This window comes from Salvelinus alpinus, chromosome 34, assembly GCF_045679555.1.
Source record: "Salvelinus alpinus chromosome 34, SLU_Salpinus.1, whole genome shotgun sequence".
NCBI classification, from domain to species: domain Eukaryota; kingdom Metazoa; phylum Chordata; class Actinopteri; order Salmoniformes; family Salmonidae; genus Salvelinus; species Salvelinus alpinus.
Genome location: NC_092119.1, coordinates 4,265,272 through 4,282,771, shown reverse-complemented (window position 1 = coordinate 4,282,771; position 17,500 = coordinate 4,265,272). Strand labels below are relative to the sequence as shown.

Below are 17,500 nucleotides of genomic sequence, written 5' to 3'. Positions count from 1 at the left end.
CTAGGTTATTGTTATTTATGCCCTGTTAAAAATGTGTGTTTCTTTTAAAATACAAACTGGCTACTGAAAGGGCTTTCCAATATATTTTATTTTGATCGTTCAGATTCACCATAAGCAATAGTTTTGGTAGTTCTGCTTTAAACAATCATTATACATGGTCATTTTATTTAGATATACACGGTCAAATTAATCATTTCATAACGAGGGACAGCAAACACTTTTTACGGGGCGCACTGCATGTCAAACCATTTGATTTTGAAATCCAACGTTGTTGCTATATTTTGATTGGCTACGTCAACGCTCGTTTGTAAACACTAAATATCGATACATTATTAGCTCAAACACTTCATCTGCAAAAATGATTTAGTGGGTGATTTCAGAACCAAAGTGGGGGGGGGGGGGGGGCAAAAACAGGCTACATTACCTCCTAATCTGATAGTGGTAGTGGGGTGGTAGATGTCTAGTCTCCCTTATGTCTCTAATCTGATAGTGGTAGTGGGGTGGTAGATGTCTAGTCTCCTTTATGGCTCTAATCTGATAGTGGTAGTGGGGTGGTAGATGTCTAGTCTCCCTTATGGCTCTAATCTGATAGTGGTAGTGGGGTGGTAGATGTCTAGTCTCCCTTATGGCTCTAATCTGATAGTGGTAGTGGGGTGGTAGATGTCTAGTCTCCTTTATGGCTCTAATCTGATAGTGGTAGTGGGGTGGTAGATGTCTCCTTTATGGCTCTAATCTGATAGTGGTAGTGGGGTGGTAGATGTCTAGTCTCCTTAATTGCTCTACTCTGATAGTGGTAGTGGGGTGGTAGATGTCTCCTTTATGGCTCTAATCTGATAGTGGTAGTGGGGTGGTAGATGTCTAGTCTCCTTAATTGTTCTAATCTGATAGTGGTAGTGGGGTGTTAGATGTCTAGTCTCCCTTATGTCTCTAATCTGATAGTGGTAGTGGGCTGGTAGATGTCTAGTCTCCTTTATGGCTCTAATCTGATAGTGGTAGTGGGCTGGTAGATGTCTAGTCTCCCTTATGGCTCTAATCTGATAGTGGTAGTGGGGTGGTAGATGTCTAGTCTCCTTTATGGCTCTAATCTGATAGTGGTAGTGGGGTGGTAGATGTCTAGTCTCCCTTATGGTTCTAATCTGATAGTGGTAGTGGGGTGGTAGATGTCTAGTCTCCCTTATGGCTCTAATCTGATAGTGGTAGTGGGGTGGTAGATGTCTAGTCTCCTTTATGGCTCTAATCTGATAGTGGTAGTGGGGTGGTAGATGTCTAGTCTCCTTTATGGCTCTAATCTGATAGTGGTAGTGGGGTGGTAGATGTCTAGTCTCCCTTATGGGCTCTAATCTGATAGTGGTAGTGGGGTGGTAGATGTCTAGTCTCCTTTATGGCTCTAATCTGATAGTGGTAGTGGGGTGGTAGATGTCTAGTCTCCCTTATGGGCTCTAATCTGATAGTGGTAGTGGGGTGGTAGATGTCTAGTCTCCTTTATGGCTCTAATCTGATAGTGGTAGTGGGGTGGTAGATGTCTAGTCTCCCTTATGGTTCTAATCTGATAGTGGTAGTGGGGTGGTAGATGTCTCCTTTATGGCTCTAATCTGATAGTGGTAGTGGGGTGGTAGATGTCTAGTCTCCCTTATGGTTCTAATCTGATAGTGGTAGTGGGGTGGTAGATGTCTCCTTTATGGCTCTAATCTGATAGTGGTAGTGGGGTGGTAGATGTCTAGTCTCCTTTATGGCTCTAATCTGATAGTGGTAGTGGGGTGGTAGATGTCTAGTCTCCTTTATGGCTCTAATCTGATAGTGGTAGTGGGGTGGTAGATGTCTAGTCTCCTTAATTGCTCTAATCTCATAGTGGTAGTGGGGTGGTAGATGTCTAGTCTCCCTTTATGACTCTAATCTGATAGTGGTAGTGGGGTGGTAGATGTCTCCTTTATGGCTCTAATCTGATAGTGGTAGTGGGGTGGTAGATGTCTAGTCTCCCTTATGGTTCTAATCTGATAGTGGTAGTGGGGTGGTAGATGTCTAGTCTCCCTTATGGTTCTAATCTGATAGTGGTAGTGGGGTGGTAGATGTCTCCTTTATGGCTCTAATCTGATAGTGGTAGTGGGCTGGTAGATGTCTAGTCTCCTTTATGGTTCTAATCTGATAGTGGTAGTGGGGTGGTAGATGTCTCCTTTATGACTCTAATCTGATAGTGGTAGTGGGGTGGTAGATGTCTGGTCTCCTTAATGGCTCAGATCAGGGGGACTACATTGTACATACGTAGACATCATTCACACATTCAGAGGGGCCCAGCTCAGAGGGGCCCAGCTCATAAGCTCCATCAACTTCAGATTTTGATTTAGAATGGAAAATGTTTATGCCACAAATGTTAGTGCATCGAATTGATTTGTTCTCTAATCCTACCGAATCATTTCAAACTGAAACGTATCGTTCCCGTATCGTATCGGAGTCCATTTATTTAGATGCGTATCGAATTATCTTGATAGGGAAAGATACACAGCAATAATGATAGATAGATGTCAGATGCAGTTAAAGTCAGAAGTTTACATACACCTTAGCCAAATACATTTAAACTCAGTTATTCACAATTCTTGACATTTAATCCTAGTAAAAATTCCCTGTTTTAGGTCAGTTAGGATCACCACTTTATTTTAAGAATGTGAAATGTTAGAATAATAATAGAGAGAATGATTTATTTCAGTTTTTATTTTTTTCATCACATTCCCAGTGGGTCAGAAGTTTACATACACTCAATTAGTATTTGGTAGCATTGCCTTTAAATTGTTTAACTTGGGTCAAACGTTTCAGGAAGCCTTCCACAAGCTTCCCACAATAAGTTGGGTGAATTTTGGCCCATTCCTCCTGACAGAGCTGGTGTAACTGAGTCAGGTTTGTAGGCCTCCTTGCTCGCACACGCTTTTTCAGTTCTGCCCACAAATTGTCTATAGGATTGAGGTCTGGGCTTTGTGATGGCCACTCCAATACCTTGACTTTGTTGCCCTTAAGCCTTTTTGCCACAACTTTGGAAGTATTGTCCATTTGGAAGACCCATTTGCCACCAAGCTTTAACTTACTGATGTCTTGAGATGTTGCTTCAATATATCCACATACTTTTTCTTCCTCATGATGCTATCTATTTTGTGAAGTGCACCAGTCCCTCCTGCAGCAAAGCACCCCCACAACATGATGTTGTTTCATCAGACAAGAGGACATTTCTCCAAAAAGTCAGATCTTTGTCCCCATGTGCAGTTGCAAACCGTAGTCTGGCTTTTTTATGGCGGTTTTGGAGCAGTGGCTTCTTCCTTGCTGAGCGGCCTTTCAGGTTATGTCGATATAGGACTCGTTTTACTGTAGATATAGATACTTTTGTACCCGTTTCCTCCAGCATCTTCACAAGGTCCTTTGCTGTTGTTCTGGGATTGATTTGCACTTTTCGTACCAAAGTACGTTCATCTCTAGGAGACAGAACGCATCTCCTTCCTGAGCGGTATGACGGCTGCGTGGGCCGATGGTGTTTATACTTGCGTACTATTGTTTGTACAGATGAACATGGTACCTTCAGGCGTTTGGAAATTGTTCCCAAGGATGAACCAGACTTGTGGAGGTCTACAATTTTTTTTCTGAGATCTTGGCTGATTTCTCTTCATTTTCCCATGATGTCAAGCAAAGAGGCACTGAGTTTGAAGGTAGGCCTTGAAATAGATCCACAGGTACACCTCCAATTGACTCAAATGATGTCAATTAGCCTATCAGAAACTTCTAAAGCCATAAAATAATTTCTGGAATTTTCCAAGCTGTTTAAAGGCAACTTAGTTTATGTAAACTTCTGACCCACTGGAATTGTGATACAGTGAATTATAAGTGAAATAATCTGTCTGTAAACAATTGTTGGAAAAATTACTTGTGTCATGCACAAAGTAGATGTCCTAACAGACTTGCCAAAACTATAGTTTGTTGTGAAGAAATTTGTGGAGTGGTTGAAAAACGAGTTTTAATGACTCCAACCTAAGTGTATGTAAACTTCCGACTTCAACTGTAGGTAGATAGTTTAGATATATACTGTAGCTAGATGATATATTGTAGTGATCTTTGTGTGTGTGTGTGTGTGTGTGTGTGTGTGTGTGTGTGTGTGTGTGTGTGTGTGTGTGTGTGTGTGTGTGTGTGTGTGTGTGTGTGTGTGTGTGTGTGTGTGTGTGTGTGTGTGTGTGTGTGTGTGTGTTCTCCAGGCGTTTTTCTCCTCTATAACGGACATGTGTGAGAACGGCGGGAAGCGCCCGGTTGCGGAGGTCACTGTCGGCTTCACCAAGGAGCAGGCCGACACCATCCGACGCATACGCAACAGCAAGGACTCCTGGGATATGCTGGGGGTCAAACCTGGAGCCACACGGTAAGAGCAGGGGTCAGGAGTCAAACATGGAGCATCAGGCCCAGTCCAGAAACCCCTGACCCCTGACCCCCTGACCCCTGACCAGGGGTGTCTGAAGTCATTCCATGGAGGGCCGAGTCTCTGCTGGTTTTGTTTTTTTCCTTTACATTTGTGGCCAATTAAGACCTAGACAACCAGGTGAGGAGAATTCCTAACTAACCAATTAAGACCTAGACAACCAGGTGAGGAGAATTCCTAACTAACCAATTAAGACCTAGACAACCAGGTGAGGAGAATTCCTAACTAACCAATTAAGACCTAGACAACCAGGTGAGGAGAATTCCTAACTAACCAATTAAGACCTAGACAACCAGGTGAGTAGAATTCCTAACTAACCAATTGAGACCTAGACAACCAGGTGAGGAGAATTCCTAACTAACCAATTGAGACCTAGAAAACCAAGTGAGGAGAATTCCTAACTAACCAATTAAGACCTAGACAACCAGGTGAGTAGAATTCCTAACTAACCAATTAAGACCTCGACAACCAGGTGAGTAGAATTCCTAACTAACCAATTGAGACCTAGACAACCAGGTGAGGAGAATTCCTAACTAACCAATTGAGACCTAGACAACCAGGTGAGGAGAATTCCTAACTAACCAATTGAGACCAAGACAACCAGGTGAGGAGAATTGCTAACTAACCAATTAAGACCTAGACAACCAGGTGAGGAGAATTCCTAACTAACCAATTGAGACCTAGACAACCAGGTGAGTAGAATTCCTAACTAACCAATTGAGACCAAGACAACCAGGTGAGGAGAATTCCTAACTAACCAATTAAGACCTAGACAACCAGGTGAGGAGAATTCCTAACTAACCAATTGAGACCTAGACAACCAGGTGAGTAGAATTCCTAACTAACCAATTGAGACCTAGACAACCAGGTGAGGAGAATTCCTAACTAACCAATTAAGACCTAGACAACCAGGTGAGGAGAATTCCTAACTAACCAATTAAGACCTAGACAACCAGGTGAGGAGAATTGCTAACTAACCAATTGAAGACATAGACAACCAGGTGAGGAGAATTGCTAACCAATTAAGACCTAGACAACCAGGTGAGGAGAATTGCTAACTAACCAATTAAGACCTAGACAACCAGGTGAGGAGAATTGCTAACTAACCAATTTAAGACATAGACAACCAGGTAAGGAGAATTGCTAACCAATTAAGACCTAGACAACCAGGTGAGGAGAATTGCTAACTAACCAATTTAAGACATAGACAACCAGGTGAGGAGAATTGCTAACCAATTAAGACCTAGACAACCAGGTGAGGAGAATTGCTAACTAACCAATTAAGACCTAGACAACCAGGTGAGGAGAATTGCTAACTAACCAATTAAGACCTAGACAACCAGGTGAGGAGAATTGCTAACTAACCAATTAAGACCTAGACAACCAGGTGAGGAGAATTGCTAACTAACCAATTAAGACCTAGACAACCAGGTGAGGAGAATTGCTAACTAACCAATTAAGACCTAGACAACCAGGTGAGGAGAATTGCTAACTAACCAATTAAGACCTAGACAACCAGGTGAGGAGAATTGCTAACTAACCAATTAAGCTCTAGACAACCAGGTGAGGAGAATTGCTAACTAACCAATTAAGACCTAGACAACCAGGTGAGGAGAATTGCTAACTAACCAATGACCTTAATTGATCGGTCAAGGGAGGACTGATGCAGACACTCAGCCCTCCATGGAATGAGTTTGACCCCTGTTCCCTAGACACTTGGAATAGCTCCACATTAACTTCTGATCAACTGGGTTGTATTACCGCAATGATCTGTCCAATCTCTCAGAATGACACAATAACCTGTCCAATCGCTCAGAATGACACAATAACCTGTCCAATCACTCAGAATGACACAATAACCTGTCCAATCTCTCAGAATGAAACAATAACCTGTCCAATCACTCAGAATGACACAATAACCTGTCCAATCTCTCAGAATGACACAATAACCTGTCCAATCACTCAGAATGACACAATGACCTTTCCAATCGCTCAGAATGACACAATAACCTGTCCAATCACTCAGAATGACACAATGACCTGTCCAATCGCTCAGAATGACACAATAACCTGTCCAATCACTCAGAATGACACAATGACCTGTCCAATCGCTCAGAATGACACAATAACCTGTCCAATCACTCAGAATGACACAATAACCTGTCCAATCTCTCAGAATGACACAATAACCTGTCCAATCACTCAGAATTACACAATGACCTGTCCAATCGCTCAGAATGACACAATAACCTGTCCAATCACTCAGAATGACACAATGACTTGTCCAATCACTCTTAGATAAGTGTCTAGGGGCTAGAGGTTGTTATGACAACAGGGCCTCTGTCAGGGGTTAATAAGATCAGGAGGACAGATCATCTCTTCTTAACCCCTTCCTGTCTATTACTGCAATTAGACCCTGTTGCCATGTTACCATGCAGTCCCACTCCAACAGCCCACTCAGTCACGCTATCCTATCCTCTACTCTGTCAATTCATCCTCCACAATCTGATCTGTACTCAATTAAATGAAATGTGTTTATTGACGTGACAGGTTCATGTTGGCAAAAGAAGAGAGAACATTTCATTTGGATAGTCTGTAGAGCATCTATAGATGGACTGACTATCAACAACATTTAACTACTAACCCTAGTTATACCCCTAAACGTAACCCTTACCCTAACCCTAAACTTAACCCTTACCCTAACCCTAAACTTAAGCCTTACCCTAACCCTAATTCTAACCCTAGCCCTAACCCTTATTCTAACCATAACCCTTAGTCTAACCCTATTTTAACACTAGCCCTAACCCTTATTCTAACCCTTATTCTAACCCTTATTTTAACACTAGCCCTAACCCTTATTCTAACCTTATTTTAACACTAGCCCTAACCCTTATTCTAACCCTATTTTAACCCTAACCCTTATTCTAACATTAACCCTTATTCTAACCCTAACCCTTATTCTAACCCTAACCCTTATTCTAACCCTAACCCTTATTCTAACCCTCACCCTTATTCTAACCCTAACCCTTATTCTAACCCTAACCCTTATTCTAACCCTTATTTTAACACTAGCCCTAACCCTTATTCTAACCCTAACCCTTATTCTAAACCTAACCGTAAGCGGTTGCTTATCAACAGATTGTTGATAGTATGATCATCTGTAGTGCCTCTATATGGGACTATCTGGACCAGACCAGAGAGTAGTGCCTCTATATGGGACTATCTGGACCAGACCAGAGAGAGAGTAACAGCAGAACTAGAATGAGATTATATTTATATGGGATGAACTCTCTCTTTCTCTCTTTACCTCTCTTTTTCTCTCTCTCTCCCTCTCTTTACCTCTTTACCTCTGTCTCCCTCTCTTTTTCTCTCTCTCTCTCTCTCCTCTCTCTCTCTCTCCCTCTCTCTCTTCCTCTCTCTCTCTCTCTCCCTCTCTCTTTCTCTCTCTACCTCTCTCTTTCTCTCTCTCTCTCTCGCTCTCTCTCTTTCTCTCTCCCTCTCTCTTTCTCTCTCTCTCTGTCTCTCTTTCTCTCTCCCTCTCTCTTTCTCGCCCTACTCTCTCTCTCACTCTCTCAAAAAAACAGACTTCTCTCAGTAATTTCTATCTTACCTGATATGATGTGCTAGGTGTGTGTGTGGAGGGGATTGGGGGCTTGGATTTAGCGAGGGGATTAGAAGACAGCGGAGAATCTCATTACTCCGTCCACCTGACAATCAACTTCTTACACACACACACACACACACACACACACACACACACACACACACACACACACACACACACACACACACACACACACACACACACACACACACACACACACACACACACACACACACGGCGGCTTCAACAGCGCCTTCCTCTTGGTCTAACTTTGGTTGTGTTTCCAGGGAGGAGGTTAACAAGGCGTACAGGAAGCTGGCTGTGCTGCTCCATCCGGATAAGTGCGTTGCCCCGGGCAGCGAGGATGCTTTCAAGGCCGTGGTGAACGCTCGTACCTCCTTGCTCAAGAACATCAAGTAGGACGCTCCGCCAACCAACGCCAGCTAGGGACTCCGGTCAATGCTCTACACTCCACCCATGACCCCTGACCCCTCGCCCCAGAACGTCATTAGCCTTTTCTACCCTCTCCTTAACCCCTTCTCCCCCCTCCCTGCTCTCCACCCCTCCCACCAGGTGCCATGACATTTTGCTACAACAGAGTTTTATAAAGTCACTACTGATGATGTGCCACAGCTACTCTGTCTCTCTGTAAGGAGTCAATGCTTTAAACTGTCGTTTTTCAAACACTGCAGAGAGAAGTCAATGGAAGACCTGGTAAGTCATTAACTTGGTCCTAACCAGTAAGGCTGGGAATTGCCAGGGACCTCACGATACGATATTGTCACAATACTTTAGGTGCCGATACGATATGAAAACACATTTTGATCAGTCTTAGGGGGAAAAAAGTGCTGAAAATGAATTTGTTCCCCTATTTAAAAAGGAGATGGAGAACAAGGATAAATGTTGGTAACAAGAATTATATTGCAATATTGTCAAAACATAATTACCCCGATATGTGACTGCATCAATTACTTCTAACCAGATGGTGTTAGCTCTGGTCCAGAGCGTTCTAGCAGCTTGTTGAGTTAAAGGAAGCCTCAAACCTCAGCCTCAAACCCCAAACAGCAAGCAATGCAGGTGTAGAAGCACGGTGGCAAGGAAAAACTCCCTAGAAAGGCCAAAACCTAGGAAGAAACCTAGAGAGGAACCAGGCTATGAGGGGTGGCCAGTCCTCTTCTGGCTGTGCCGGGTGGACATTATAAATAAAATATAATACCCCCCTGGTATATATCCCCCCCCCCCCCCCCACCGGTATATAGTTCACATTCCTATATTGACATATTGTTCCAATCAATGCCATCATACCACCTTCACTTAAACGTTTACTGAAATGTCTGCTGATGACTTCATAGCTGACAGAGCTCCTGATTGGTGGGTAGAGCTATGACATCGGCAGTGCCAAACCCTAACAGTGGTGTTTACATGATGATGATTAGAGGTTGTAATCATAGAATACAATCTATAGAAAGGGTTTTGGAGCCTCTGACCCTATTGACTTGAATGGGGAGGCCCGTTCTATAGATTTTATTTCTATGTCTGTGAGAACCTGGAACAGGGGAGGATGTTGCAAAGCACGATCGATTAGTTACCCTGCTCACCGGGCCAACGTTTCCTTCAATAACTTCAAATGTTTAACAAGATAGATTTTGAAAATGGTATAATTAACTCAACGACCACAACAACCCATAATCCCAAGTTTTTTTTAAATAAAAATGAAGGAATAATAAGATTAAGTGAGCAGGTTGTAAAAGTGAGCAGGTTAACTTAGTGTTTTCTGATACGGCCCACTGGGTATTTTATAAACGAACTAGACTGGCGTGTTTGTTTACGGCTCCTATTGGTCCAAGTGACTGACATGTTAAAGGTCCAATGCAGACATGTTTATCTCCATATCAAATCATTTCTTGGGTAACAATTAAGTTCCTGACTGTGATTTCTTTCTAATTCAAATGGTCAAAAAGAAACAAAAATAGCTTTTTAGCAAAGAGGCAATTTCTCAATTTCACTGTGGGAGTGGTCTGAGTGGGGAGGGGAAAATGGAAAACTATCTCTTATTGGCAGAGAAGTTTGGAACTCTCTTTCTTATTGGTCTATTATCTAATTCATTTCAGGCGGCCTTTTCAAACAGCTCTTACACTTAAAGGGCATTTTCACATTTTCACAGTATTATTCCAACCTCCATAGTGTGGAAATATATATAAAACACAGCAAAAAATCACGTTTTTGACTGCACTGGGCCTTTTTAAGGTACAACTAAGACATGAGAAGATAGATGATTTTAGCCTGAGTAGTGAGCATGGTATTTAAACACGCAGACAGATGTGTATATGAAATCCATACTATTTATATTTTTTATATCAACACCAGAAGAGTGAACATACTGTATGACTATAAAGATATGTGGTGGTACTTCCTGTGTAATATATATTGAACTATGATTTGTTTCTTTCGTCATGTATAGTATGTTTATAAATGTGAATATTTATGGTGATGATTTTATCTATTTGATAAGAGGATATTTATTGTACTGAATCGTTACTGTGAAGCATGTTTTGAACCAGGCAGAGCAGAAGCACAGTGAGTGATCAATGACAACAGAGTGAGTGATCACTAGCTTCGATACCGTGTGGTATATAGCGCTATTAGCTTCGATATGGTGTGTTTACCTTGATTAGCTCTGTGAGAGACTGTATTATTTCATGTTTTGTACCCCGGGAAGTGTAGTTGCTGCTTTTGTAATGGCTAATGTGAATCCTATTACTGTAAAGAAATAGTATGTTAGAGTCATTTTTACAGGAGGCTTCCGTATTACAGTTAATAACAGTATTTTTCAAAATTTTTCCCATAATGCAGTGCAGTATGTAAACATTATTAAAGTGACCAGTGTTCCATTACTAAAGTGACTAGTGATTCCATGACTATTTTCTATTTAAAAAAAAATATTTAACCTTTATTTAACTAGGCAAGTCAGTTAAGAACAAATTCTTATTTACAATGACGGCCTACCCCGGCCAAACCAGGACGACGCTGGGCCAATTGTGCGCCGCCCTATGGGACTCAATCACGGCCGGATGTGATTCAGGCTGGATTCGAACCAGGGACTCTAGTGTCACCTCTTGCACTGAGATGCAGTGTCTTAGACCACTGCACCACTCGGGAGCCCCAGCCTTGAGTCTTCTTGGGTATGACACTGTAAGCTTTTCACACCTGTATTTGGAGAGTTTCTCCCATTCTTCTCTGCAGATCCTCTCAAGCTTTGTCAGGTTGGATGGGGAGCGTCGCTACACAGCTATTTTCAGGTCTCTCCAGAGATGTTCAAGTCCAGACTCTGGCTGGGCCACTCAAGGACATTCAGAGACTTGTCCTGAAGCCACACCTGCGATGTCTTGGCTGTGTGCTTAGGGTCGTTGTCCTGTTGCAGTATCTAAGGTGCAGGATAGGGTAACCAGGTGGTAGCCTGGCTAGTGACCGTGACTAAAGTTCAGGGCAGGATTCTGGGTGGAGGCTATTGATGGCTATTTAACAGTCTGATGGCCTTGAGATAGAAGTTGTTTTTCAGTCTCTCGGTTCCAGCTTTGATGCACCTGTACTGACCTCGCCTTCTGGATGATAGCGGGGTGAACAGGCCATGGCTCAGGTGGCTGAGGTCCTTGAGGATCTTTTTGGCCTTCCTAGGCTGGCTTCTTGGTGGCAGGATGCGATTGGATGGTCCCTGACCTCACGGCATGCTGGGTATAATCTGGATAAAAGGCTGACCAGGCTGATTAAAGCACGTCAGGCACACTGCCATGTGATTATACACACACACACACACACACACACACTGGTGACTTCACTTGGACTCAGTCCATGACTGAACAACTGACGCACCCTGCCCACTGACCTCAGCGCACCCTGCCCACTGACCTCAGCGCACCCTGCCCACTGACCTCGTTACACCCTGCCCACTGACCTCGTTACACCCTGCCCACTGACCTCGTTACACCCTGCCCACTGACCTCGTTACACCCTGCCCACTGACCTCGTTACACCCTGCCCACTGACCTCGTTACACCCTGCCCACTGACCTCGTTACACCCTGCCCACTGACCTCGTTACACCCTGCCCACTGACCTCGTTACACCCTGCCCACTGACCTCGTTACACCCTGCCCACTGACCTCGTTACACCCTGCCACTGACCTCGTTACACCCTGCCACTGACCTCGTTACACCCTGCCCACTGACCTCGTCACACCCTGCCCACTGACCTCGTTACACCCTGCCACTGACCTCGTTACACCCTGCCCACTGACCTCGTTACACCCTGCCACTGACCTCGTTACACCCTGCCCACTGACCTCGTTACACCCTGCCCACTGACCTCGTTACACCCTGCCCACTGACCTCGTCACACCCTGCCCACTGACCTCGTTACACCCTGCCACTGACCTCGTTACACCCTGCCCACTGACCTCGTTACACCCTGCCCACTGACCTCGTTACACCCTGTCCACTGACCTCGTTACACCCTGCCCACTGACCTCGTTACACCCTGCCCACTGACCTCGTTACACCCTGCCACTGACCTCGTTACACCCTGCCACTGACCTCGTTACACCCTGCCCACTGACCTCGTTACACCCTGCCCACTGACCTCGTTACACCCTGCCCACTGACCTCAGCGCACCCTGCCCACTGACCTCAGCGCACCCTGCCCACTGACCTCGTTACACCCTGCCCACTCACCTCGTGACACCCTGCCCACTGACCTCGTGACACCCTGCCCACTGACCTCGTTACACCCTGCCCACTGACCTCGTTACACCCTGCCCACTGACCTCGTTACACCCTGCCCACTGACCTCGTTACACCCTGCCCACTGACCTCGTTAACACCCTGCCCACTGACCTCGTTACACCCTGCCCACTGACCTCGTTACACCCTGCCACTGACCTCGTTACACCCTGCCACTGACCTCTGTTACACCCTGCCCATCTGACCTCGCCACACCCTGCCCACTGACCTCGTTACACCCTGCCACTGACCTCGTTACACCCTGCCCACTGACCTCGTTACACCCTGCCTTACCGACCTCGCTACACCCTGCCCACTGACCTCGCTACACCCTGCCCACTGACCTCGTGGACACCCTGCCCACTGACCTCGTCACACCCTGCCCACTGACCTCGTTACACCCTGCCACTGACCTCGTTACACCCTGCCCACTGACCTCGTTACACCCTGCCCACTGACCTCGGTTACACCCTGTCCACTGACCTCGTTACACCCTGCCCACTGACCTCGTTACACCCTGCCCACTGACCTCGTTACACCCTGCCACTGACCTCGTTACACCCTGCCACTGACCTCGTTACACCCTGCCCACTGACCTCGTTACACCCTGCCCACTGACCTCGTTACACCCTGCCCACTGACCTCGTTACACCCTGCCCACTGACCTCGTTACACCCTGCCCACTGACCTCAGCGCACCCTGCCCACTGACCTCGTTACACCCTGCCCACTGACCTCGTTACACCCTGCCCACTGACCTCGTTACACCCTGCCCACTGACCTCGTTACACCCTGCCCACTGACCTAAAAGCGCACCCTGCCACTGACCTCGTTACACCCTGCCCACTGACCTCGTTACACCCTGCCCACTGACCTAAGCGCACCCTGCCACTGACCTCAGCGCACCCTGCCCACTGACCTCGTTACACCCTGCCCACTGACCTCAGCGCACCCTGCCCACTGACCTCGTTACACCCTGCCCACTGACCTCGTTACACCCTGCCCACTGACCTCGTTACACCCTGCCCACTGACCTCGTTACACCCTGCCCACTGACCTCGTTACACCCTGCCACTGACCTCGTTACACCCTGCCCACTGACCTCGTTACACCCTGCCCACTGACCTCGTTACACCCTGCCACTGACCTCGTTACACCCTGCCCACTGACCTAAGCGCACCCTGCCACTGCCCTCGGCCACGGATCTCAGTGGGAGACACAGCAGTGACACAGTTGACACAGTTCTCTAACTAACCTTTCCACTATCTGTTGAAACTGTGGAGAAAATCTCAATTGTATTTTCTTGACTCCTTAAAAAGTCTGAGACGAGGGACCGTGTCATCCAATACAGAGACGAGGGACCGTGTCATCCAATACATTTTGAGGAGGAGACGGTGAGAAGAGAGGACACATGAGGTTCTGTCTCCCTGTCTACTGCTGGCTCCTTCACTGTGTGTATAGTCAAGCTAACTGTTAAAAATGAGGCTTCTCCTCTCCATCTCTCCTTTCTCCTTTGTTCCTATGTCCTATATTGTCTCTCTGTGGATTAGTGGAGCCGAAATCGTGGTGCAGTACACGCCCAGCCAGGCCCAGCCAGGCCCATCCACGCCCAGAGCAGGTCACCAAAGGCCAGGGAGCTTTGGACCCATCTGTTTAGCTCATTACCTTGGCTCAGGGTTAAGAGCAGCATCACTAAACCCTTTCCACTCTGTGACGGGATGCCAGTGACAGCCTTTACCTAACTGTACTTTAATACATTACAGTTACTTATCTATCCACTGGACTGGACTGGACTGGACCGGACCGGACCGGCTCTGTTTGGCGTTTTGCCTCCAAGCTGAATCTTTTAAGGAGGTTATTATGTTCTGGATGTAAAATATATCTGACAGGATAGAAGATTGTGAGAAGGAGACGGTTAACTGGTCGCTAAGTGGGTTAGCAGAGAAACAGGAAGAGAAGAAGAGGAGAAAGAGGACTGCAGAAGAAGACTGGAAGACTTCTGAAGTGGTGTATTTAACAATAACATGGAGGCAAAGTGCCATGGTGTTCTGAGCAGGAACAGGTTAACTGGTGTCTGATGGGAGAGCCATGGTGTTTTGAGCAGGAACAGGTTTAACTGGTGTCTGATGGGAGAGCCATGGTGTTCTGAGCAGGAACAGGTTAACTGGTGTCTGATGGGAGAGCCATGGTGTTCTGAGCAGGAACAGGTTTAACTGGTGTCTGATGGGAGAGCCATGGTGTTCTGAGCAGGAACAGGTTAACTGGTGTCTGATGGGAGAGCCATGGTGTTCTGAGCAGGAACAGGTTAACTGGTGTCTGATGGGAGAGCCATGGTGTTTTGAGCAGGAACAGGTTTAACTGGTGTCTGATGGGAGAGCCATGGTGTTTTGAGCAGGAACAGGTTAACTGGTGTCTGATGGGAGAGCCATGGTGTTTTGAGCAGGAACAGGTTAACTGGTGTCTGATGGGAGAGCCATGGTGTTTTGAGCAGGAACAGGTTAACTGGTGTCTGATGGGAGAGCCATGGTGGTCTGAGCAGGAACAGGTATAACTGGTGTCTGATGGGAGAGCCATGGTGTTTTGAGCAGGAACAGATGAACTGTGTGTTTGATGGGAGAGTCATGTCGTTCCATAGAACTACCACGCTGCATTCTAGATCTCGTGAGGAGACGACACGCTCAGTGGCTGGATGTACACGCCTCGTCACCACCCCAACTCATCCACTATGGTAAGTTACACCCGCTTTTTCCACATGATACACACATAACATTTAACCTCACAGATTTATACTTTTTTAAGTATGATCGGTAGAGAACTGTCTGCGGTGCTGTATCTGTGTATCGGTAGTCTGTAGGAGAGTAGCCACACACTCTCTACCATGTAAAACACATCGAGGCATGTCCCCTCATCATCATCTGTGGAGTAAAGTGTCGACTTAGTTTTTTTGTGTGTCATTGATCAGTGTGTAGGCTGCTGGGGGGTGATCTATATTCTGAAGAGGCTATGGGCCTGAATGGGCGGGTCAGGGTTAACATGGGCCTGAATGAGATGGTCAGGGTTAACATGGGCCTGAATGGGCGGGTCAGGGTTAACATGGGCCTGAATGGGAGGGTCAGGGTTAATATGGGCCTGAATGGGAGGGTCAGGGTTAATATGGGCCTGAATGGGAGGGTCAGGGTTAATATGGGCCTGAATGAGAGGGTCAGGGTTAATATGGGCCTGAATGGGAGGGTCAGGGTTAATATGGGCCTGAATGGGAGGGTCAGGGTTAATATGGGCCTGAATGGGAGGGTCAGGGTTAATATGGGCCTGAATGAGAGGGTCAGGGTTAATATGGGCCTGAATGGGAGGGTCAGGGTTAATATGGGCCTGAATGAGAGGGTCAGGGTTAATATGGGCCTGAATGGGAGGGTCAGGGTTAATATGGGCCTGAATGAGAGGGTCAGGGTTAATATGGGCCTGAATGGGAGGGTCAGGGTTAATATGGGCCTGAATGGGAGGGTCAGGGTTAATATGGGCCTGAATGGGAGGGTCAAGGTTAATATGGGCCTGAATGGGAGGGTCAGGGTTAATATGGGCCTGAATGAGAGGGTCAGGGTTAATATGGGAATGAATGGGAGGGTCAGAGTTAACATGGGCCTGAATGAGATGGTCAGGGTTAATATGGGCCTGAATGAGATGGTCAGGGTTAATATGGGCCTGAATGGGTGGGTAGGGTCAGGGTTAATATGGGCCTGAATGGGAGGGTCAGGGTTAACATGGGCCTGAATGAGAGGGTCAGGGTTAACATGGGCCTGAATGAGAGGGTCAGGGTTAATATGGGCCTGAATGAGAGGGTCGGGGTTAACATGGGCCTGAATGGGAGGGTCAGGGTTAATATGGGCCTGAATGAGAGGGTCAGGGTTAACATGGGCCTGAATGAGGGGGTCATGGTTAATATGGGCCTGAATGAGAAGGTCAGGGTTAACATGGGCCTGAATGGGAGGGTCAGGGTTAATATGGGCCTGAATGGGAGGGTCAGGGTTAATATGGGCCTGAATGGGAGGGTCAGGGTTAATATGGGCCTGAATGAGAGGGTCAGGGTTAATATGGGAATGAATGGGAGGGTCAGAGTTAACATGGGCCTGAATGAGATGGTCAGGGTTAATATGGGCCTGAATGAGATGGTCAGGGTTAATATGGGCCTGAATGGGTGGGTAGGGTCAGGGTTAATATGGGCCTGAATGGGAGGGTCAGGGTTAACATGGGCCTGAATGAGAGGGTCAGGGTTAACATGGGCCTGAATGAGAGGGTCAGGGTTAATATGGGCCTGAATGAGAGGGTCGGGGTTAACATGGGCCTGAATGGGAGGGTCAGGGTTAATATGGGCCTGAATGAGAGGGTCAGGGTTAACATGGGCCTGAATGAGGGGGTCATGGTTAATATGGGCCTGAATGAGAAGGTCAGGGTTAACATGGGCCTGAATGGGAGGGTCAGGGTTAACATGGGCCTGAATGAGGGGGTCAGGGTTAACATGGGCCTGAATGAGAGGGTCAGGGTTAACATGGGCCTGAATGAGAGGGTCAGGGTTAACATGGGCCTGAATGAGGGGGGTCATGGTTAATATGGGCCTGAATGAGAAGGTCAGGGTTAACATGGGCCTGAATGGGAGGGTCAGGGTTAACATGGGCCTGAATAA

The 17,500-nt window shown here is 46.5% G+C and overlaps 1 protein-coding gene across 2 annotated transcripts in view; it reads left to right on the top strand.

The window, feature by feature from the left end:
- dnajc27 (DnaJ (Hsp40) homolog, subfamily C, member 27) overlaps nt 1–10,951 on the top strand; it is a 19,219-nt gene extending 8,268 nt beyond the window's left edge. For both annotated transcript variants that reach the window (XM_071382333.1, XM_071382331.1), the window contains exons 6-7: nt 4,227–4,387; nt 8,336–10,951. In XM_071382333.1, the coding sequence (XP_071238434.1) occupies nt 4,227–4,387; nt 8,336–8,468 (294 nt within the window). In that variant the 3' untranslated portion in view covers nt 8,469–10,951. The remainder of the gene's footprint in view (nt 1–4,226; nt 4,388–8,335) is intronic.
- Nucleotides 10,952–17,500: the final 6,549 nt, after the last annotated feature.